A 25,116-nucleotide genomic window follows, 5' to 3' on the forward strand; every position below is an offset into this window, starting at 1 on the left:
ATTTTAACCAACGATGAAGATTGTCCAAGAATATGCAGTCTCAAGAGTACAAGCATTTATAATTAAAAAAAACCCAACTAAACGTTTATTGTAGTTTTATAATATTATTCGCACGTACGTATAAATTATCCCCTGTTCACGTGATCAAAATCGGGCGTATGTGCGAACCGAAATCACCTTACTGTAAGATCACAGGGCATTAGCCAGTCTCGAGTTATCTCCCCCAGTCAAAAATCTCACCCGACCTATTATTGAATAATCACTCACGGATCAGCAAGCACTGATCAGATCGGCAGATTTTAAAGCTAGTCAGTGGCTATAAATTACAACTGTGTGGACGACCAAAGGTGTATGTGGAAATTGGATTTATTTTTAACGTTTGGAAGTTTTTCATTATTAAAGTGTATTCACTGTAGTGATATCTGTGGGTTACTTGTTTTTTTTTTTAAACACAATGGAAGTCAACTTGTTTAAAAAGAAATTCCTTTAAGGAAATAAAACTTATCTGCCTCAAAATGACTGACGTTAAAACACGGAAAACAAAGGACGGACAGGTAAGGGTTTTTTTGTTTGTTTGAAGGTTTTTTTGTTTGTTTGCTTGTTTTTTTTTTTAGGGGAAGTGAAGACGGGGAGGGTGGTATTGTCCTATGTAACACACTGAATTTATTTCATGAGGGTTTTATTTCGAAATACCGGGGTACTTTTACCACACGTTATCTTTAAGCCCTACCTAGATTTAAATTCTTTCATTATGTGCAATTTGACTTTTATTTATATCACTATCGAGTAAACAAACAAAGCATGGACTAGAATTCGTGGTGCTTTACGTGGGAAATTAACTAGTGGTTTTGCTATGTCTCAAATAGGTTCATCCATCAAATAATTTAAAGTCAAAATCCGAGTAAATTTACTTAATTCGTTAAATAAACAAGATATAAAGATATAGTATCCAAACTAACATAATACAAATCTTAAGTTTGCGGCTATTTTAAATTGTCTTGTCTAGTCCTACCCGAACGAAACCTGATATCCCCCTAATCTGTTTTTCTTTTAAGTTTAAGAATTCATTGACCCTTTGAATGCATTGAGGAGTTTGAATTTAAATTAGTTCATAAATCCAATGATTGTGGGTCAAATAGATATATAATACTATTCATAAGTTTTAAATTACTAGATAGTTTATGTGCCACTGGATTTTTGGATTTAATTTGCGGCCCACTGTTAAATGACAAGCATATATTTGCTCATTTAAGCTTTTTTTTCCTATTCAATAAGTACAGTGGTCTCTGATAGCCACCGATTGCGCAAAACGATCCTTGTCATAATCATGATTCCGAGAACAAGTGCAATAACAAACAGGTTAAAATACCTTTAATTATATATTTATCTGTTCGTTATCGAAAGAGAGAAAGGGGTAGGCATCTTTAGCACCCTTAAATTCCCTTCAGCACAAGACTACAAACAGAAAGTTGTGTAATCCGTGATGTTGTAAATAATTTAATCCCACCTGGCATTTCCCTCTTTTCCACGCGGTATACCAAATCAAAATAAAACTTTGAGAAAAAAGTGACAACTCTATTAAGGACGCTGTAAACACTGCGCACTGAAGAGCTCTGCTATGCGCAGTTAAAGTTATCTGCCCTTATATAGAATGTGAATCTAACGTCAACGCAACAATTTCAAATAGATTTAACATTGTTAACATTATATTAGACCAAGATAAAGTTATTGAATACATAATTTACATGTATTTTATTAATGCAATAAACAATAGTGATCCCTGTGCACTAAAACTTCCTTGTCTTTGAACATCAACATGTTTCAGGGGGAAATACGGCAAATATGTATACACCTTTATACGCTGTGATATAATTGTCTCAAAGTCAAAAATTGAAAAATACATTTTTCATTCCACCTTTGTGTGATGTCATAGATTCTTGCAAATCTTTCCTTAGTCTTACTTCGAGTCCATTAGAAATTAATATAGCTTTTGGAAGAATGTTTAAAATAAGTTTTATTAAAAAATATTTAATAAAAGAATTTTAAAAATATATACTATAGTAAATCGATTATTTATTTTTTATAACACCCGCTTGAAAACCGGGGGATGTATAGTGATGGAGGTGTCCGTCCAGCTGTTATTGACGTCCGTCCGTCTGTTACGCTTTGAGGTATTAACCGTAATTCCTCTTATAGCATTGAATAAAATTTAATACTTTCACAGAATCTTTGTTACATAGTGCCATTGTACACCTAGCTCCTATTTTACTTTTTGATCGGATACTTATATCGGGTCTCCCATAGCAAAACAAAAAACACTGCCATTCTTTCTATAATATTGAGGGGTGTCCATTTCTTATCCGCAACTCCTCCTAATTGATTGATACTTGCACAGAATCTTTATTACATAGTGCCATTGTGACCTCCTAGTTTAGTTTTTGATCGGACACTTATATCGGGTCCCCATAATGTTCAAAACATTCGAAGTAGACTTTGTCAATCATTTTAATCATACGGGAGGCGGGGGTATCATTTTGTGAGCTCTGCTCAGTACTCACAGTACCTCTAGTTTGGAATTCACGTCATTTGAAACAGACAGTTTTTAAGTGGTTTTGATATTGCTGTTTAACAATAATGAGTTATTTTAAGGCCAACAGATGCATCTGTTTATCTTTTCCCTACATCTAAAAAAGGATGGCGACCAATACTTTTTTGTGATAAATAATTATTTTAAACCATATTTAGTGGAAATTAATCCAGTTTTTCCAACTTTGAACATATAATAATCTTAGTGTGGAATCACCTTAAAAGGCAAAATTATTTGATCCACGCATAATTCATCTAATAACGTCATTTTAATTGTTTGCGTCATTTCCTGTTACCACGTTTGGTGCATTAGCTAGTCTAAAAATAATGAATTAGTAAGTTTGGAAACAGCAATATTCCTTTCTTGAATTTATAACATTTTTCGCGGATACATCAAGCTATTTGATTTTTTTAAAGTTTGATAATAATTACCACGTTAAACCTAACCGTTTTAAAAAATTCTGCAGTTCCACTCATGCTAAACCAAGTTCATCGTATGATCCTGTTCAAGATCCTCCATACTATCATGCTTATGATGAGCGGCCAGCAGGAGATTTTACTAACATCGTGCAGGTTAGATTGGAAAAAAATATATGTGGAGAATCCTGCTAGTATAGTTATTTGACGTCACATGTTTATTGACACTCAAAATGTCAATGATGACACGTGTGTATAATTGCTGTAATTTCTCACATCCGTGTATAAATTTTGATATCTGAATTCCCAGAGCGCTTTTATATCACGGGTGTAAGATTTTTTAATTTTCATATCCTTAACACAAATCTTGCTGGCGTGTTAATGTCATATCCGCAGGGACCAAGCTGTGACTGAGCATCAAGTCATCGGAACTTCTCATCTGTAATGGCTAAGTGAAGTCCTTCTATTGCAGGTTAGCCGTCTCGTCGACGCATTCAACACAGAATCTCAGGAAGCGATGGCGCTCACGTCGCAACCAGAAAGAGAGAAAAGTGACAAGAAAGACAAAAAGAAAAGGAAGACAAGTGACAGGAGAGCTTCTGAGAAACTGTTACCCAACAACCACAGACACCAGGTACAGTGGCCTTTGTCGTTTTTTTTTTCAGATCTAGGACATGTCATGTGTGGTTATTGATCAGTGATCACGATACGTCAGCTCAAGATGGCGTCCACCACTCTCAAAGAAATTCTCCCAATAGGGTTAAAAAATCTTTCATGGTGGTAATGAATATATTTGAAGAGAAACTGTGGTTGTGAACCACAAAAGTATTTAATTTTTTTTGTTCTTTTATCCCTAAACTCAGGGGAAATATGACCTGAATAATGGTGTTCTGTATTATAATGGTAATACATGGGCATTTGTATAAGACCATGTGTACATCAAGGATAACGGACTGGGGGTGGGGGTTACCCGGATTAGTATGTAGTGAAGATAAGTGGATTTATTTGGTGTTTCGTGTAGTATATATATATATATATATATATATATATATATATATATATATATATATATATATATATATATATAAACTTTTTTCTAAACTTCTTCAGGATTTTGACGTTTTCCTGGATTTCAAATATCAAAATCTTAAAAAAAGCTTGGAAAAGGCAGATATTTTTGACAAAGTGGCGTGAAGTTGATGCATTTAGAGTTTTATACACCCTGACTTTTCATAGTTAAACAGTTTCAACTTTTTAATTAGAATGCTACTAAAATTGTTGGTCTTGTAATCAAATAGTCACACGTGAAATGGCTGAAAAATAAGATTCTATTATCAAGCGTTTCATAGGTGTATCGGATGGGGAGGGGGGTTGTCTGTGTGTGTCAAAAAATTAATACAGTATAATAAGAATGAGAGCTCCAAAAATGTCAAAAAATGATAAAAAATATAAGTATGAATGTGTTGATATTATATATTAAAAGCACATATTTTTTGTACAGTTAGAAAAGAAACTTGCAAATTACAGGTCGTAAATAATTGTGTAATAGAGCAGTCACAAGAAAGGCGTGAATTTGAGCACATTGTTTTTCAATGTTTGTTTTATTCAAAAGGGTTTTAAATTTAAATAGGTTCCACAAGTGGAAAGCTGATGCATCATCGCAATTATGTTTAAATAATAATGTAATCATTGATATTTAAACCTGTTAAATTATATTTGCAGAGGTAATGCTACTTTAATACACATGTTCTGTGTTCCCATGTGTTTCGTGCGTAATTTCCGGAAGTCAGGCACTGAGAAGTAGTCGCTAGTTTCGACCTCCAAAATGGGTTCTTCCAAATGAAGTCCAATGCCTTATTTTTCATTTCCTTCTGAAAATCAATAGGGTAGAAATATTTTGTTACGATACATTCTTAATAAGCCTTAGATCATCAGTGAAACAATGACAGGTTTATCAGATTTTCTTGCACAAGATCAGGATCACCAATACACAGTTTTGTGTATCGATTAGCGCTGCCCAGCGCCCTTATAACACTATCCACAGGGTGTTTATTTGCTTTCTGAGAAAAGTCAATTAAATTTATTTTGAAACTATTGGATTAGCGTATTGTCAGCAAGAAACGCAGTTTTAATGCAACGGAGTCTGATCAGTCAGCTGCTGAAGCCGTTACCGTGTCACCGGAGTTTTGGCGGGAACCGTGAACCTCCTTCGACATGGACGTACAGGGGGCATTACTGAGCGATCTTATGACGAATCTCAGGAACAGTTGCTCACTTAGTTCGTGGGTGAGTGTAGTCAAAATTTTAAGTTTTTCGAGTTGTGTAGTGTTTAATCTGAGTTAGTCACTGGACATTTGCATCATTTTTACTTTCCATTTCGGAATCCTGAGGTAGTATTAAATCAGTATCGAGCGCTTTTTATGACACTTCAGGGGATTTTGGACTAAGGCGACCTTTGTTGAATATTTCATCAGTGGCCGCTGGAGCGAATAATAGCTTCAAAGACTGTTCCACTGCATCAGAAAGCTTGCTTTACTTCAAAGTTTTTAGCTGAAAATCTTGGAATGATGGCTTCCGAATTTTTTGTCAAAAAAGCAAGAATTCGGTACTTGTGGGAGTCATATCCTTAATTAGGAAATTGTTAATATTGGTAACGACTTGCAGTGTGTCTGTTCCTCACTGTTGTCAAATTTCTATCATCAGTACAAATATCCACAGTGGACTAGAGCAGGAGAGTTGATTTGCTGCAGTGATTGCTTGATGTCTTTTTGTTCGACATTGATTTGTGAGGGGCCTTCAAAGCGGCAGCATCATATTTCCTGTCGTCAGAGGTGATCCGTGTTTTTATACTCAGGAGTCCATTTAGTCCTGTGTTACATATATGGTTCCGTAACAAAGTAGTTTTCTAAGCTAACCTTAATGTCTGTCAAATAACTTCAATTCAATTTATTTCTAGCCAATTATTTAGAAACTTTAATTAAATAGTTTAATCATAATATAGAAATATGCAGGATTTTCTCTCTCTAACCTCGTCTCGATTTTTGGCATTACTGGCTAGAGAGCAGTCTCTAAATAATTCTCCAAAAATATTACACTTCTTACTTATGTATTCCCTTTTTTAATCAAATAAAACCTATATATGTTGACTAAATCAAGAGACCATGGGCGCTCCCCATCTAAATCAGTAATATAAAAATAAAGTACTTCTTCAAAACTGTATATAAAAGCTACTCCATTTTGGTCTTGACCGGAAGTAGTCAGATTTTGACTTGCACACGGTAAATGTATTTAATTGATCATTTAAGAATGTAATCGGTTTATGAAAATATGCACATCTTAGTTTGAAACAAGCGAAGTTTGGATCTGATGACACTTCCGGTCGCGATTGGGGGGGGGGGGATTACAGTACAGGCCTTGTTGATTGTATAGTATAGCGGTACATGTATAATCTTTTACCGAGTAAGATGGAAGTATACTAGATCTAGAGACATAAATCTGTAAATAATTGCATTTTTTATTTCACAGATTTGTTGCCATGATTGCTAAAATAAGAAAAAGAAATCTGTGAAATTCTTTCAAAATGCTACTCTCTCACAGTTTTAGTCCGATCTCAAGTTCAGGTTTAATTTTTATCAAAAGTATACTTATTGATTGGAAAATACCGGTAGACTACAATAATGTCATTAACAATTTTCAAGTGTCAATGATGCCTAATTTTAGTCATGTACCAGAAAATTGTTAATGAAAGACACTTGGAACACTTGGATACGTCATTCTTGAAAGTTTTTTTTTTTTTATTGCGATGAAAAGTCTTGTTATGGTTACTAGATATAGATTAATTTATTAAAAATGCTTCTCCTACAGTTTTTGATCCGATTTAGTAGAACTTGGTACACAAATACACTACACATGAAGATACGGAATTTTGCGTGCCGTGATGACCACTGTGACCTTGTCTAGTAAAAATAATCTATTAAATTCGTTCAAAATATCCCTTTTTAAATATTTCTAGTTTGACGATTTTCAAGACTTGGTACAAGTTCAGAAAGCGACACAAGCATTTTTCTGTAAAACTCAACAAAGAAATGTTACGAATCCAAGTATACTATCTTCTGCTACTACAAGTCTAACCCAATCGAGCTACAGTCACCAGAGATTTCTGGTCTGTTTAACTGTTTTCAACCTCTCACCTATAACGTTTAGTGTATTTATTACAGTAGTTATTTATTTATTATGTATTTATTACTGTAATTTGAATGTCATGGACGTATAATTTATATACATTTGTTTGGCATTACTGTTACAAAGTTTCTGACTGGACTTTGTACACCTGTGAGATTTTTCGCACATTTATTTTGATAGGGCTTGTTGACGGAATATTGTCACTACAAACTGATAACATTCTCTCCTCAGAGGACAACAGATAACATGTTCCTCTACCTCCAAAAGACTGTCATAAACAAGGATGGAATTTTTTTACCAAGTCCATACAAAATCTTACCGTTAGATACAAAGCAGATATTGATTGGGAAGACAAGTTCATTAGCAAACTTTAAAACAATTGTTATACTCATTGTTCATTTAATTAGTGCAAGATTGTGTGACATGCCGTAACAAAAAAAAGTGTTGAGTGGATAATGAACGATTTCACCACAATAAAGATCTAGAAAGCTTGTCTGAAGGCAAGATTAAAATGCCTCAAGGGTAGACGTGATAATCGTAATAACTCAAAAACGTTTTTACTTTACATGAAGGTAGATTTACAAATTTCTCAAAAGACCAAACATATATATTAGAACTTCGAAGTGTGGCTTGTAATTTTAGGCCAGTGACTTGTTGAAACGGTCAGGTGTAGTAAATTTAAACTGGAGATTTGAATGGGACCACGTGACTGTTTTTACCTGACATTACCTAGCTTATGGTTAAGTGTAAACAAGACGGATTATAGGGACCGTAACACGAACCTCCAAAACAATTGCCCCCAAAATGAAGAAAATGGATATTCACAATCTGGACACCCTGGTAAGTCTTTCTTGTCGTCATAACCATGGTTAAGATAAAACAGGACAATTTTTGTCGGACGTACACCGGAAGGTCAAAGTATGTCAGAACATCTATTGTCGTGTCTGTCAATGAGACGGGGTCTGTGTACTTTATATAAGGACTAACAGAACAAAAGGTTCATTTCATTATCATAAACTGTAAAAGACTTGTTTACCGAGTTGTAAAAGTATCCACGGTGTTTTATTGTACTTCCGGTGATAGGGTCTCTGTTGACTTTGTTTTTTATACCTGGTCTGCCCTGGGGGTTCGTCATATTAAGATGCTCTGGTGTGTAAAATCTGCAGACAGTCACAAGTAAAAACAGACCGCAGGCAGTCAAATAAAACAGCTGATCGGCTTCGGTCTAAGCATTATCACTGATTACTGAAATACATGTACATGTAAAAATGTACCCTTTTTAATTTGTCCGAGAAAGTGTGTCGGGGGGGGGGGGGATATAAGAGATCTATGATCTACAGCAAAACTTCAGTGTGTATAGCATGGTATAGATACGTTAGAAAGTAAAACGTTATAAAGAAATAAAAAAAAAAAAAGAAGAAAAGGAATTGAAGTGTCTACATGAAATAGTGTGTATATATAGTACAAGATCTTTCATCCGTGTCCATACCCATGTGTAATCAAAGTTAGTATATACAGGTTCATGACTATACAGACAAAAGCCATGTTATAGTTAAGAAGGGTACTAGATAGTATAAAATGTTTACACATAACCTGTGGCTTCTAGAAAGACTTTCAGGCAGTAGAAGTGTTCATCATTTCAGATGTGTTCACACGTCTCTATTTATCAGACGCTATCTTTTGTATTTAACACCTACGTGCAGATAGTGGTATTACACCATAAAAACGAACGACCCGATTGCATATCTTTCACATGGAGGAGTATATATGTAACTGCTGACCACTTGTATATTATTAACTGACCACCTGTCTGCATCCCCGTCATTCTGACAACAAACTCCCCGTCAGCTGCATTAGGAAAACATCATTCGTATATCTACGTGCTTCGATACTGGACTATATCAGAAAATCATCATACAAAAGAAACCGCATGCAATTCTGCTACGTTCTGAAAAGGCCCAAAGCAGAAACCAAAGAGGATTTCTAGTGAAACAAATAGCAGTCTAGGAACATTGTCTATCTGGTCTGTTACGATTGAGCCTTTGCTAATCGTTTCCAATTTGTTGGTAAATATCAACTGGAGTATATTATTAGTATCATCAATATTTGTCCCTTGGGAAAGAAGCTTCTTTATGATCTAATTGTGGACGTGAAAGGTTAAACTTTGTATGATTAAGTTTCTATAATAATGTGTTTGGCGTGAAATCGGATCGATATATAAGACAACATTAGGTTAGTTGAGAAGGCTGTTCAATTAAGGACGATTTACGCTGCCAGTCTCCAGTGGTACCGGAGCTGGCGTTGGATTCGGCAGGTGAAGTCCCGCGTGCGCGGACTGGAATCAATGTACCAGCAGACGACCAGAGGTAGTCAAGGACAGGCGACCAAACGACAAACATGGAGTATAACATGGATTATGGTACTGGAGACAAAAGGAACAAGGTTTTGTACGGATTCGAGAAACCAGTACCCGAAAACACGGCAAGTACCTTCATATGTTAAAAAATAGAAACCTGACAGCCATGCTGATACAAACGTCAAAATCGATTTTCCGTTTAACTGTTTTGCAAGCCATGTTAAAACAGATTATTGATGTACGAAGGACTTGATCAATACGGTGAAAATGCTGGCGTGTTTTATTGTAATGATAACTTAATATCCGTTTAATAAAGCACTTCCTTGCTTCGATCGAGGACTGAATTTTCCTTAATTTACTTCGTATTTTGAAACCAGAAACACGCGTTTCGTGTTCTTTTGTAGTTGGTTTCTTAGCTGTTGGGCTTTCTTCCATTTTTGTTGGGCTTAAAATTTGATGTTTGCATATATTTTTTTCATAACACGGTATTATGTTTTGAGTATAAAAATTCCAGTCGGTTTTACGTAATATCACTGCACGCACATGTCAATTATCATTAGCCACAGATAATGATATGTATGTTCGTCTTGCTGTAGAGAAGTTCGCCTAATAATAAACTCTCCCTAATGACTGGCGACAGCATGTGGTCGGATATGATTGTATACGACAGAACATTGCCTCATCCCGGGTGAGCTTCTCTGTTACATATTATCAGCACCCTTGGAAGCTTTTCTATACAGAATTGTTTGTAACACGCGGTTAACATCATGTTGTTGCGTTTCCATGGAATCCTACAGGTTGAGGTTTTCTCCAAAGATGATACAAATAACATGGGAGAACGTAATCACTTAAACATTATTACATCAGACCATTAAAAAGTCAGACACAAAAATTTCTCTAATTATCTGATTTGTGGAAATATTTTTGGATGGAATATGAATCAAGTTTCAAGGGAGTTTGTTTGCAGCAATATTCCTTTACCTAATTACATTTCATTTCTGATAATTTGGGATTTCTGAGTAAATAGTATTGATAGCAGAGTGTATTTGATTGTGTTTTATCTATAGGAGGTGTTGTAGAACTTCATGTAATTAACATTTGTGATCACTGATTAAATTGTTGTGTATATGTTTTATAATCTATGTTAGATACCAAAGAAAATATAGTAAACAGAAAAGTCTTCTTCTTTTTTTTTTTTTTTTTTTTTGTAGTTAAATATGAAGAAATTAAATTTTTATTTCACAAGTGGGACAGTATTTTCGGATATTTTCACAAGTGCTATGCACTCATGAAAATATAATAAAAATCTTATCAGTGAAATGAAGAAAAAAAAAACAACCCAAAATCAAATACAAAACATTTAATTTTCTGTTTGTTATATTTTTCTTTCTTTTTTTTTTTTTTTAATTTTTAGTCCACATTAGTTAAGTAGTTCAGGTAATTATTTTCACATTGAATGTTTTCATAATTTTTACTGCATGAAAATATTCAAAATAACATGTCTGTTAAAATATCAGTTCTACTCAATGGTTAAATGATCATATAATTATATTTCAACTTTTAAAATGTGATAAATTGCATTGGCTTGCTATTGTGATTCATGGTTATAAAAAATGATGTAGCAGTTGATAAACCTTGTGTGATGGAGCTGAGAACACAAAAACAATACCCTTCAAATAATTTTTACAGCAGTGTAAGATTTAGAATTTTACCTATGTAGATGTACTTCTAAGTTGCTTAAAATATGAAACAAATCCCCCCCCCCCCTTTTAAATCTTGAAGAAGGTATATTTTTACTCAGCCTCTCTGTTCACAACCTTTGCTTCAACTTTGAGCTTTACAAGAAATGAGTATTTAATGTTAAGACTTTCATCTAAGTCTAGTCAATTTAACTGACGTCAAAGATAAAATCGAAATTTGCCACCAACAAATTTGGCTGAGTTGAAAGCATTATGTTTAACAATCACAGCTTGCTCTGAATTAGATATTGATGTTTTGTGATATATATGGTAGACATTATGAATAATGAAAAGAAAGAAAACCTGTAATTAGTGTAAAATTGAGTAATCACTTAGTGAGTAATGCTATAGAGTAGTAATTGCGAGTTAGAAACTACTAATTTAAAAAATGTCCACTTTTTGGTCAATAGTAGTATGTTTTACTTACAGCCTCTGAGAGGTGGGACAGATCAGAACCACATTGATGATGGATACCTCAAGCACCGCCGGGACCACAGAATCCGCAGTGTCACCTCGGAACAGGAACGGGACAGCTGCTTCCTGTGTCTGCGGAATGCATTACATTGTTATAATGTTGTAGTTCTCGTAAGTATGGGTTCCCTTTCAATCTCTACTATAATATGTTTTATCATTAATTCTAAACTTCACTTGAGTAAACTATGATTGATATAATAAAAGTATCTGGTGCATATTTCTTATTAATTTTTGAATTCTAGAAGAGCAAATTTCATTTTTTGACACAAATAAATATTAAACATTTATTGATTTGGTTGGAGCACAATATGCATTTTGTCAGGCATGAAAACCAAACTGCCCCAGACTGTTAAGCTGAAGACCACAGTGTGGTTGGAGGGTTTTCCAAAAAGTATTCTCTTCAAAAACTCTGTCAATAAATGTTTTACTGTACCTTTTATGTAAAGTTGGAGTACCCAGGAATGCAAATTAGATATAGCTTATTGACTAGCATCAGATGACCCTGGCTGGGCTGTGGATTAATGAATGTAAATTCACTGTGACATAAAAAATATCATAGAAGTTCAACCCCCCCCCCCCACCCCCACCCCACCCGAAAAAATGGTCCAACATCTGACTGTCCAGTCAAACATGAATTTGGACTGTTCAGAAAAACATAGGAATTGTTAAACTCTTATATTTACATTTGCTGTGTTTTTCTACTAAGCCAACTGTGAAATTGATTTGAAAGTCATTTTTGTGTATACTCATGCGTAGAAATATACAGGGTGAAACTCGTAAGTGAGGTCACAGTCAGGCTACAGAGATGTAAATAAAATTGTAACAATATAGGGCAGTAAGAAATTCAAATATTGAGTATATTATCCATGCTTTTAAACTTGTAAAATGTAAATATAAGAATGTTTTTAAGTTTAGTGTGAGTTATTGGTGTGTAAATCACACAGACTTGCACACAGGCATATTTTTCATGAAGCACACCAACAACTCACACAAAACTTAAAAACATTCCTTAATTGGTATTGATTACCAATAATATCGGGAATAATTTTTAAAGGTATAACAAAATACTTAATATTTCATAATCTGCCAGTTATTCTCTAGGCTAATTTGATGGCACTTTTCTAACTTTGTATAAATAATTTTTTTTGACTCTTCAGAAAAAGAAAAAAACATAGGAAATGTTAGATTGTTTTGATATAGATTGATTGATATAGGAAACAATTTTTAAAGAACGTATAACAAAATACTTCTCTAGGCTAATTTGATTACACATTTCTTCCTTTGTATAGATGTGCTACATTTCCAAAGTTTCACATTCTTTAAACCTTGGATATAACAAGGAATGAAAAATGAGTCACCAAAACTGGAACAGTTGACGCGTAGAGTGAATACAAATAAAAAAACAAGAGACTTAAAAACCTATTTATATCAAAGAAGGTCTTTATGTAACTATATTTTATTTGAGTTATTTCACATAATTTTCCTACTGAGTGAAATTAAATGTACTCTAGGATTGATTACACATCATTAACTCACATATTTATGTATGTTGTGATATAGTTTTCACTTATCCATCATATTGCGATGAACAAATCTAACTATTGTGTTAGAACATTATTCCAGCTATTTGTAGCTTGCTGATATAATGATGTAGTCACATCACACATTGTAGTAATGTTTGTGGAATAATCATAACAAACAGAGAGAGAGAGACATTTGTCAATGATTATATGTTACATTAATGTGTACCCAACAACTCCTGGACCAGTGAAGAGATTGAATTCTGAAACATTAATTATATCTCATGTACAGACCAAATGTAGTTGACCTTGTTTCACTTAAAAGTCTAATATAATTAATTCTCACACCCTTTAATGAGAAACAGGTGTCTGTTGAAAACAGAGATTCAGGTGACACCCAATACCGTACATACTGGCCTATAAGATGGACTTTGGGTGTTAGATTTTGGTCCAAAACTGTATGTCTGACTTAAAGGCAAGTACTTCAGTATTTTCTCTAGACAGCAAAATCTAGAGACAAGGGATATTAATTACTCTTCAACAAAAACATGGACGGAATAGACAAAACGGTAGCTGTTTTATTTGTGGAGAATAAAAGGTTAAATATCAATGTCATCTCTGATAATTATGATATTTGAACACTGGTAAATATAATATATATTAGAGTATTGATATGAAATTGATTTGTTGAGAATAAAATTGAATATCTGTGTTATTTCCCAAAATATTATTTGAAACACAAATAAAAAACGTGTGAAAATTGCTTTAAAATATCATCAACTGATTCTGTTAAAAATTTGTAGCTACTTATTAGAGAGTCAATGGCAAATCTCTCCAAAATAACCTAAAAAATACAACCGACTTACAAGCAAACCTACTTGGAGGAGAGTTTATACAGTACAAAATGTTTGAATGTTGTAAGTCCCATACATGTATGAAATATATTTTCAATGAACATCATTCAATGAAAAAACTTCATTGCTTGTAATTGACAAAGAGTCCTTGAATTTTGCTCGCCCTGCCTCAAATGTCTGGAAATCTTAACTTACACTAAAGCTTTGTAAAAATTTTATAACCTTATTCTTCTAAAACAACACACCACACTATCTTGGCATATAAAATGTTGTCTGTCTGTGAAAAGGAATGTAGATAAACTCTGTCATGCAGTTAAGAAAATTCAATTGATATATGCTACAGTATGAGTTATTTTATATTTCAGATAATGGGGTGTGGCCTGTTGGGTGTGGGGATCTGGCTATTAGTGACAGACTTCAGCGCTCGTGAAATCACAGTCCTCATTAGCTCTTCTGAGTTTGAGATCGGGACGTATATGATCCTGGCCGGAGGTGGTTTAGTGGCACTCCTTGCCTTCTGTGGCTGCTGTGGTACAATGAGGGAAGACAGATGCATCTTGGGATTTGTAAGTATACTGTATTGATGTACAGTTACAGAGCAACCTTTACAAACAACTAATGAAATTGTTATTTAAAAGCAGCTTCCTTCTCGGTGCAGAAAAGAGAAGCTGTCCGGGATAATAGAAATGTCTTGTTAAGTCTCCCAGCAGGGTATGTTTACATGTGATGAATTAGGGTGGTTAATCGTATATCAAATAGAAAGTGCTCAATGTTTACAATAACCACACTGGTAATGGAGCATTAAAACATGTCAATTGATGTAATGGTGACATAAGTTACCCTGCTGCTATGATGCCAGCCATTAGCCAGACTTTGGCTCTGTGACAGTTATTGAAGAGGGAATGTCAGTGTTTCGCTATAATCCCCACAACGAACCCTATGCAGATCAATAAATTCCATTGAAAATAGTAGTGTGATCAATGTTTGATTCATATGGCATGTTGAATAGGACAGTCTCTGATGAACAGTGCTCATTAGAGTATATTCAGTCATTGATTTTGCAGTCATTAGACTTCAGATCAAGTAGTAGTGTGGTGTAGGTGGTAAAGGTAGCACAGGGACAAGAACTTCAAAGCCATGATTAGTCATATTGATATGGAAGCATCCTCAGGTAGTGCAGATTCAAGTTTGTTCAAATCATGACCCCTGGTTTAGGGTGGGGCCGCAATGGAGGATCAAAGTTTAACATAGGATATATAGTTTAAAAATCTTCTTCTCAAGTGTAGGCTAGCACAGCCATGTTTAGTCATATTGATGTGAAAGCATTCTCAGGTAATGTACATTCAGGTTTGTTCAAAATCAAGAGCCATGGGGGTTGGGTGGGGCCACGATGGGAGATCAAAGTTTTACATTAGAATACATAGGAATAAATATTTAAAAATTGTTTTCTCAAGAACAGCAAAGCCTTGATTGGTATTGATATGAAGCATTCTCAGGTAGTATAGAGTAAAGTTTGTTCAAATCATGACCCCTGGGAATAGGATGAGGCCACAAATGGTGTATTAATGTTTCACATAGAAATAACGCTGTATATAGGAATAAATCTTTAAAAATTGTGTTCTCAAAACAACAAAGCCATGTTTAATGGTTTCGATATGGAAGCATCCTCAGGAAGTGCAGATTTAAATTTGTTAAAATTATGGCCCTGGGGGTAGAGTTGGGCCACAATGCACTATCAGAGTTTAACATATGGATATACATGGAAAAGAAAAATTAAAATCTTTTCTCAAGAACAGCAAAGCCATGTTTAGTCACATTAATATGGAAGTAACTTGAGATAGTGTAGATTCAAGTTTGTTAAAATCATGACCCCAGTAGTTAGGGTGGGGCTACATCTATAAAAAACATATGACACCTGAGGGTTTTGTGGGGTCACATATAGGAATCAAAGTTTTATATTGGAACATATAATAGAAAAGTCTCCGGAAGAAGAACATGAGGGCCATATTGACTTAGGTGAGCATTGTGGCCCATGGGCCTTTTTTTCATTCCAAACAAGGATTCCCAACCATGCATAATTAAGTTACAGCTAGACAAGATTATGTTTACAATGTATTCTGCTGGTTTATATGATTATGATAGTCTTCGGAAAAAATATAAAGAAAAGTTTAACTCCAGATCATAAGTTTTCAGAGAAAGAAATTTTTTCATTCATTGTCTAGAACAAATCCCAAGAAGTCTGGATTCCATCATACTATCTCAAAACATGCTCACTAAATCATATTTTACTCTTTCTTATTTTGTTTCAAATAATGAATACATAGAATTAAAGTGCAAAAATTGAAAAGTTAAGTTTTAACTCATTCTAATCAATCATTCAGGAGTTACGGCTCACACATCATTTCATACTAACAAATATGGCACAAAGAAAAATGTCTCCTCGCATTGAGAAAACTTGGACAAACCATTGCTAAATTGCTCAATTAACAAGCCAAATGAAGCAGATCTGAGAAACCATTACTGAATAAGGTAATTGCTTAGACACTGAGAGTGACTTAGTTGTTGCTTGTTGATTAGAATGAAACCTTTGAAGACTTACAACATTAACACTCAATACACATACCATTACAAAATGGCACAACATTTAGCAATATACATGCACTCTTCTAGATATGATGTTTGAGAGATAAACATAACGAAAAACACATAAAACAAAACTACTGAACAACCCCCCCCCCCCCCCAACCCCATTATCTGTTTAATTATTAATATATATGTAATGTGCAAGTATTTTATAGACTGGTTTCCTAACAAAGTTGAGAAGACATCCACTTTGATTTCAAAAGACTACATGAACAATTTTGTTTTACACAATGCATAAAGAGTAGAAATGTTTCCTGTTTACAGAGCTAAACTTTGATATTCATCATCATCCTTTTATCAGGTATCAGATTGATAGCCCTGAGTCATTTATGTAAGACTTTTCATTCTAAACCAACTTTTTTTAAGCCACCTTTTTTTCAGCAGCAAAAATAAAAAAAAAATCTTGCCATTTCTAACTGGCTTATTTTGACGTTATATAGACAGTATGTGTCTGTTCTAGCTTTGATTGTTCTCTTCATGGACCTTGTCTGATATGAATTAAATCAAGGATCCATTGATGTTATTTGATGGGGTAACTTTATAAGCCAATTGTCCATGCTAACAGCATCTGAGTGCTTTACTAGGCCTCGTGTAATGAGGCCTGCTTAATGAAGCCTCCTTATGAGATGTTAGATAATGCTGCTGTAATAACCACACAGCCGTCCAATGGATAAGCTCATCTCTTCTAGGAGTATTTAAACTGTTGCTTTCTTGTGGCTCTAGGAATGGGATTAATTTCTCTGACTCCTTGATTCAGTTATCTATCTCCTAACAATTTTACTATCATTAACTGCACTTCCATTGCTAGTGCAGGTATTTTGAGTACCATACACACAGTAAAATTAATAATCTCTTCAATGTGCTTTATAGTACTCGTGCTTATCAAAGTATTCTGCAATCTGTGGCTGCTTTCAGACTAGGAATAATCATTGATTAAGCTGGTCCCCCAGCTGTCATTCTCTAACACTCATCCATCATGCTAACAATAAACTTGACAAATTTAAAATCAACATATTTACGTATTTTCAATTTGTAAAGATTTTTGTTTTTAACTATCTAGTGCCTTCTTACTGTGACAAGGAAAAAAATTACAATGTAGAATGTTTTATAAATTTTCTTTTGATTTTCAGTATGGAATTGTACTGGCTTTAGTGTTTTTGGCCTTGGTTGCTGCTGGTGCTATGGCAGCTTTATTCAGAGACCAGGTAAGTAGTAAAATTAAACCATTTAGTTGAACACGGCTGCCACTCTGACAAGATACAGTAATTCTACTGATACACCCCTTAAGCTGTTAACACCAACATGATGTACAGTATGGATTCTCTTAGTGTCAGACATATCTTACACTGATAAAATAGATGTATAATTCAATTACACAGAATATTCCCAATTCATAACCTGACTTAAATTTCTTGAGATGTTGAGGCATTAAGAATGTATAAAAAGAGAAGTGAAAGCTGTTGGAAGCACTGTAGAGTAAATTTGCTAGATAAACCAGAAGGAAATAAGGGGTGTAAATAATTTACTTCAATACTGGCTGTGTTTATGTAAGTCTGAGTAACAAGCAATCAGCCACCTCACCTGGAGAGAGAGAAATTCTATACAGTCAAGTACTGCACTAAAGCCCACACCTGCAGCAAATGTTGATAAGGACTATGATTTTCTCTAAACAACTTCCTTAAAATTTATATTAACTTTTGAAGTCCAGCAGTTGTTGTATTGCTACCAGGTTTGGTAATAAGTTAAATGCATCTTAACCTTGAAGGGTTCAATATCAGAGCAACAACGTTTGACATCACATTAGTAGCATAGCCTTCCAAAAAGGGTTTGCACTAATGTGCATACATGCAAGTGTGATATGATGAAACAAAGTCCATTGGTAAGCAGAAAAGTATCATGTGTATACATGTATCATAAAATGGAGACATTTACAACTTGCAAAAATATATATACAGTTGAACTTTGGTATCTCAAACACTGATATCTCGAATACCATGGATATGTCGAAGTGATTTGAAAGTCCCAAACGTTTATTCCTTATATATTTTACCCTGGATATCTTGAATCCTTGGATATCTCGAAGTATTTTCTTGGTCCCATTGAGTTCGAGGTAACAAGGTATGACTGTATATAATATTTTGAAGATAAAAGTTCTATATAATTTAGAATTTGTACCGGGTTATTGTCTCTTGTTGGTTAATATTATATAGCAATTTCAAATAAGAACAAACCTATAATGACATTAATTTGGTAAAGTGCAAGAAGATCAATCAAAATTAAAAGCTGAAAGTGGCTAAGATATGGTTAATTGATTAATATATACAGTGCAAATTTAAAATGCTTTAAAGACACACAGCATGTAAATTATCAAACAGTTTCTTATGGCTATGTAGTGTTAATTGGGGAAAAAAAGGGGGGGGGGGTGTTAAACTAAATAGGTTTAATCAGGTAAAATAAAGAAGCTCTTAAATAAAAATAATGTTTTCCTCTCAAACTTTTTTTTATTGTTATGTGTTCATCAGTGTTTACTTCATACTGTTGTTTTTAATTAGTGCAGAAAGGTCAGGAAACTGTGTGAAACCTAAATATTTCTCATTTATTTACTTTTTATAAGAATGATTATTTATTTAAAATAATAACAAAACGTGTACACAAAGTCCCTTTTTTATCTAAATTCTCTGTAAGATGTAAAATTCATGCAAGAGTCAATTTTTAATTGGGACAGAGTCCTTTTACCAGACCTGGGTGCAGTGGATATGAAGCCTTGTGATTCTAAATTTGTTATAATCATCTGGATAAAGAGAAGGAGTCAGAGGGATCTGAACCCCCTCTAGAATTTTCAGAGATATTATTAATTTTATATAGTAAAGTAACCAAATAATGACCTTGGAGAACCCCCATCTCCCATAGAAAATGTGTACCCCAGATAAAATGGTAGGAGGGAGAATCTTATATATGAAGAAAAGTAACTTGTAGATGCAGTGTTTACAATGATGATACAGCTCTGATTTGTAGATGCAGTGTTTACAATGATGATACAGCTCTGATTTGTAGATGCAGTGTTTACAATGATGATACAGCTCTGATTTGCTCTTGATCCATATTTTTGCTGTTTTGAATTCTATCAAAGTTGTTTAAATCAGTTTCCATAGTAGTACTATATATTAATTTCATGATTATGCCCTGTGTTGAAAGCAGTGAAAAATGATGTGACAGGCTACTACTTGGATATGAACAGTATATAAATATTGCATGTTTTGCTAACTTTATCTGATAAACATTCACTTATTCTTCCATTAAATATCTTTAGATAACAGAGGATATAAAAGTGAAGTTAGAGCGGACTCTACAAAACCAGTATGGAATGGATGTCCGAGGAAACACGACCAACAGGCTTGTCACAGATGCTTGGGACTCAATGCAGAGAAAAGTTAGTGTAACCAGCACAAATACTTCCAAAAAATACCATATCTTCAATGGAAATTTGAAAACTGACATATGTTTCTTTAGCATCGTTATTGCTGTTTTAAATCAAATATTTGTGTTTGAAAAAATCACAAATGCAGAAAGGGAAATAACTCAAAGACCACATCCAACATGTCTGGTTGTGCTCATGCACAGTAATCCTTCACCTTAAACTGAATTAGTTTTGGAAAAACTGAACAAGATTAAAAAAAATTATAACTTATTCGGAAATCTAAAAAAATTTATAGAGTTGTAAAATGATCTCTTAAATATAAAGCATGTTAAGTATTTACATTTTATTTTTTCCATTAGCTTCAGTGCTGTGGAGCACATGGAAAAGTAGATTCTCATAATTCATGGGCATTCTATAAATTATCAAGCGAGTGGTACATACGTCGGGGCGATAACAGTAGTAAGTCTGTGTTGTTTGTACACCTAACAGGTCAGGTGGTTCCCTCCCCCGTGGCACCCTCTCACGGCGGGGACAGGAGAACCATCTCTGTTTACCATCACCATTTTATTTTGCTTTACTAATTATTTTTTGGCTTATGTTGAATTATCAGTTAGAGTGTTGTGGTCCGTATAGTTTGGATGAGGATGGAGAGGACCTTAAAGGAGCCAAATCGTGGGACTTTTATAAAAGCACCAAGTGGTACATTACCAAATTACAAAGTAAGTTCACAGTGCAATCAGCTCTCCTACTCCACCTAGCTTACACCAGATTCATTCAGAAGACAGCTTCAATTTCATAAAGGAATGGATGTTGATTCTGATTAATCTAGTGTTAGCAAGATATAGAAAATACATTGTAAAGCTTCTCAAATGCCAGAACTTGGTTAAATCTCAAAGTTTAAATTAGATTTCTTTCCTTTTTCAAAAAAAATAAGAATACCTTTGATGCAATCAAAAATTGAAAGAAAGCAGAGCATAGAAGTGAGCAAGTTTAAAACTTGCACTAATCAGAAGCTGGTGAATTTGTTCATGTCAACTTTCTATATGCTAGACCTGTTAAAGTGTTCTATATAATGAGGGGGGTTATTTCATAAGTATTAGTCAGCAGCAGGAATGGACCTCCTGTTTGTACATTTTGTTGGTTTTGAAATGTTGAAGTTCACTATGTTATGGTTGCCTAGTCGTGGGAACTAAGTTTGAAATCCATTCAAAATATATATGTAAATTCACCAAACAAGTGAAGCATATTTATCTTTTTCATAATTGATCACAGTGAATTTTCATATTCATATATTTCAAGATGAATAAAATGACATGGATCCTTGTTGAGAGGTGTATATCCTTTAAGATCATACAGTAATTAATTAAGGCATTCACAGAGGTTTCAACTCTGCATACCTTAATTGGGACTTTTTGTTTTGAAAGTTTTTTTACAAGTGTTCAGTGCCTTGTTAAGTTGTATTAGAATGATATAATATTTAGGTAAACAATTCATATTGCCACCAAGGTCAGCTACAACAATAACTGTATTTGAGAAGCTTGTACAATTATAGGGATTTACCACTAGCTAGACAACTTGATCTCTGGATGGGCAAAGGGAGACAAATGCATGAGAACTGTAGAATAAGGTGATGGAGATTCAGAGTTACAGTTCCTTTATTTGTTAAGCATGATAGGCAGGGTTATTCAGCTAGAAAGATTATTTATGTTTAATTGATCCCTGGTTCTGGTTACCTGAGGATAAAGAGGTCAAGGTAAAGATTCTACCACCCAGACAGGTGAGAGGCTGGGCATGGTTTATGGAGATGGTATGCATGCACGGCTGTGACAAAGCCTGCTTCACTAATGTTAGCAATCTGTTCTGTATCAGTTATGGTGGTCACTCTATGTTATTTGCTTGATTTTGTTTTTAAATTTATGTTGTTTTGAGGATGTCATTGTTATATTTTTGTGCATTTTGATTCTTCACTCATTGCATGTAATCTGAATATGGTATTATTTTCCTTCTTTTTGTTTTTAATTATTAACTTGTTCTTCAGTGTAATCAACTTTTACAACATCCAAAGGAGTTGTTCCTTTTAACATTTTTAATGTTCTTTTTTACTACAGATTTTTAATACATAATTTCATAGCAATTAAATTAATTCTAGACAGATAGAATTTCATTTTCTATATTCTAAAATATATGTTTATGTTAGACATCATTTTGATTCTTAACTACTATCGTCTATATGCTGCTACCATTGTCTTCTATAGCAAGTATTGTCTTCTTGTGTGATTTTATGCTTTAATGGTTAAATGTATATTAAACAAATATACTTACTGGTATTTGATAAATAATCAGTCATATCCTTAAGTGTCTTCTTTAAACGCCACAAAACCGCAGTCTGAAAGAAAAAAAAATAATAAAGCTTTCGATCTTTGTGTTTAAAATTGATGAGTGAATCATGTTTTTTTTCTAGTTTTAGTTTACCTTTTGTATTTATTATAACAGAATACCCCATGGTCCCTGAAAGTTGTTGTATAGAGGGGGCAGACAAACAAAAGTGTCAAGGTCAAACTATCATCATTAAAGGACCTCCAAACTATGGACCGGCCAGTTTGCCAAAAAAATTTGAATCCCACCTATACACTGAGGTAATAACTCATCTTGGAGAAAAAGACTCTCATAATGAATATCCTTGATGTCAACAGATATAAATTTAATTTTGAATTTTTTGTAACTGACTAGATTGTTGTTTTAATGATAATGTATACAATATATTAAGCATTGTGTTTTACAGGGTTGTTTTGAGAAGGTAATAAAATACTTAGGAGAAAGTACTCTGATCCTTGGAGGGGTGGCCTTGGGAGTTCCCCTCTTTCTGGTAAGTAATAATATACTGTATATTAAACAGCAAAAAAATAAAAAGGAAATCTATAATGTAACAATGGCACTGCAGACTGCAACATCCCCTCAAAAATTTGACTTCATTCAAAAAACCACATTTTCCTATTATAATGAATTGATGTGTTCACACATTATCTCTATACCAATCAGTGTCATTGAACTATGACCACTTGATTAAGGAACAAGTACACTATTTCCTCCTTTAAGGTGGTTGTTCACTTAAAATTGTGTCGAGAACATTGGTTTCTCATTCTAATGCTTCTTCCTTCTATTGCTATGCATCTCAATAGCAAGCTGTGGAGTGAACTTTTTAACTTAGATTTTACTTTTGACCTTGAATCAAAAATCAAGAAAGGTCAAGTTGTTGAAATTGTGTCCACTACCTAGATACCATCTTTCACTGTCTTTGACCTTTTGATCCTACAGTAGGGCCCTCATAATTTTTGTAGCAATTAGAAGACCCAAAGACATGTGGTATTCTTTATAATATGTCAGCATTATGGACACACTTACCCATACATGCTAGTTCATAGGCTTGTTACAGTTTTGCTTGACATTAACAACTCTGTTGCAATGGGATTAGTTAAACTTGTGGAAGTACATTATCATCACTGTCATTTTACCTAAGTATCTTAGTTAAAAATAGGTCCATTTATCTTAAACATGGACATTGTTTGAACTTGGTATGAAAAAGCAATGTTTAATTGTAATTTGTATTAGCTTGGCATTATAAGTTTGTACATTATTATAGGTAGTGGGATCCATCATTGCCTTCTGCCTGTGTGCCAGAGTGAAGAAGTCTGACACCAGTTTTGACGAAGAGGAGGACCTCTAATAAAAAAGCAACGCACTCCCGAAATTAACAATAAAACTGAGGATCTCATATGATATAGACCACAAACTGACAGTGTTCCCATGTCAGTTAGAATACACTGCCGACTGGGCAGCAAGTTACCATGGTAACAGGACCAGTGTACATTCCGGCCCGGATCAGGTCATACATTCCATGGGATATTCCAGTCCATTAATCACCCACTTCATATAGACAGTGGAATCATAGTTATGTGTTTGCTAAGGGACCAAGGAAGAAAAAGGATGTTAAGTTTGTGTGCAGCAAAGAATACAAGTCCATTCACTGTTTAAAAGGAGGTTATGATATATATATTTATTCTGAGTTGTTTTTTTATGTATACATGTTGGAAGTTTTTGAGAACAGCTGTTGTGTAAGAGAGGCCATATTTGTTTTGTGATGCTTCATCTCACCAGGGATTAAAATCCCCAATTCTTGTCATTAACAGACTCCCCAGGATCATTGGTCAAATCAAAACAAAGTGATACCAAAGAAATGAATCGGTATCCAGAATTCTGTTGGAGCTTAGGATACTTAGAAGCTTACTGATCCTCATTACCTTTTAGCACGCAAAACATTGTATAGATTACGCCATTGCCATTTTTATCACAACAAATTTTGATCTTAAGGAAACCTGAGCATTTACCATGAGTGTGGTTTGTATTAGGTTTAACCATGTACCTCCATACATTTTTATAAAAATAATTGATCATGGACCAATCTCTTTGTGATTTTCTTCTTTGATAATGGAGATAATTTTGTTAATACTATTTTTTGTGTTGTTGACTGACATGAAGATTTGTTTACTGTGTAGTTGATATTCCATAAACAGAATTTAACTAGATGTACAGGTGCAATCTGTTTTCATTGACTTTTTTTTCCATTTTGCCTTGTTTATGTACAAATAAGAGTTTATTTCTAATAGCATTTGTGATTGTTTTAATAATGAATAATTACAATAAATGACCAGGATGAAAATTAAGAGCATTTATCTCAGTCTTCAAGTGAATGAATACCACTTTCTGGAGATTTGTCTTTTATCCCCCTATTGTCAAAGCAATATGAGCTGCAAATTTGATGTCGGATATCTTTGTTGCAAAATTGTAATTTACTATTGTAATGACATAAAAAAAATGTTTATAAATTTCTGTCGTTCAAATTTGTGATGAGAGAACTATTTATAAGCTT

At 34.0% G+C, this 25,116-nt stretch overlaps 1 protein-coding gene across 5 annotated transcripts; it reads left to right on the forward strand.

The window, feature by feature from the left end:
• Positions 1-216: 216 nt before the first annotated feature.
• On the forward strand, positions 217-24,910 carry LOC133189554 (tetraspanin-18-like). Of its 5 annotated transcripts, none has more exons than XM_061324918.1 (10): positions 217-554; positions 3,476-3,637; positions 11,710-11,865; positions 14,494-14,694; positions 17,902-17,976; positions 20,082-20,201; positions 20,549-20,648; positions 22,683-22,825; positions 22,972-23,055; positions 23,830-24,910. In XM_061324918.1, the coding sequence occupies exons 1-10, from the start codon at positions 516-518 to the stop codon at positions 23,911-23,913; spliced, it is 1,164 nt and encodes a 387-aa protein (XP_061180902.1). In that variant the 5' UTR covers positions 217-515; the 3' UTR covers positions 23,914-24,910. The 5 variants fall into 5 exon arrangements, with proteins under 5 accessions (XP_061180902.1, XP_061180900.1, XP_061180904.1 ...); XM_061324916.1 differs by lacking the exon at positions 20,549-20,648 and adding an exon at positions 20,800-20,908; XM_061324920.1 differs by lacking the exons at positions 217-554; positions 3,476-3,637; positions 20,549-20,648 and adding exons at positions 5,184-5,289; positions 20,800-20,908.
• The last annotated feature ends 206 nt before the right edge of the window (positions 24,911-25,116 follow it).

This window comes from Saccostrea echinata, unplaced genomic scaffold, assembly GCF_033153115.1.
Source record: "Saccostrea echinata isolate AGI-Se365-2 ecotype Australia unplaced genomic scaffold, CSIRO_AGI_Sech_v1 ptg000019l, whole genome shotgun sequence".
Taxonomy (NCBI): Eukaryota; Metazoa; Mollusca; class Bivalvia; order Ostreida; family Ostreidae; genus Saccostrea; species Saccostrea echinata.

Excerpts from the sequence above, each read along its gene's own strand:
- LOC133189554 (XM_061324916.1), top strand. The coding sequence starts at position 516 with ATGACTGACGTTAAAACACGGAAAACAAAGGACGGACAG. Across the intron at positions 555-3,475 it reads GGAAAACAAAGGACGGACAG|GTTAGCCGTCTCGTCGACGC; the intron begins GTAAGGGTTTTT and ends CTTCTATTGCAG. Across the intron at positions 11,866-14,493 it reads GTTATAATGTTGTAGTTCTC|ATAATGGGGTGTGGCCTGTT; the intron begins GTAAGTATGGGT and ends TTTATATTTCAG.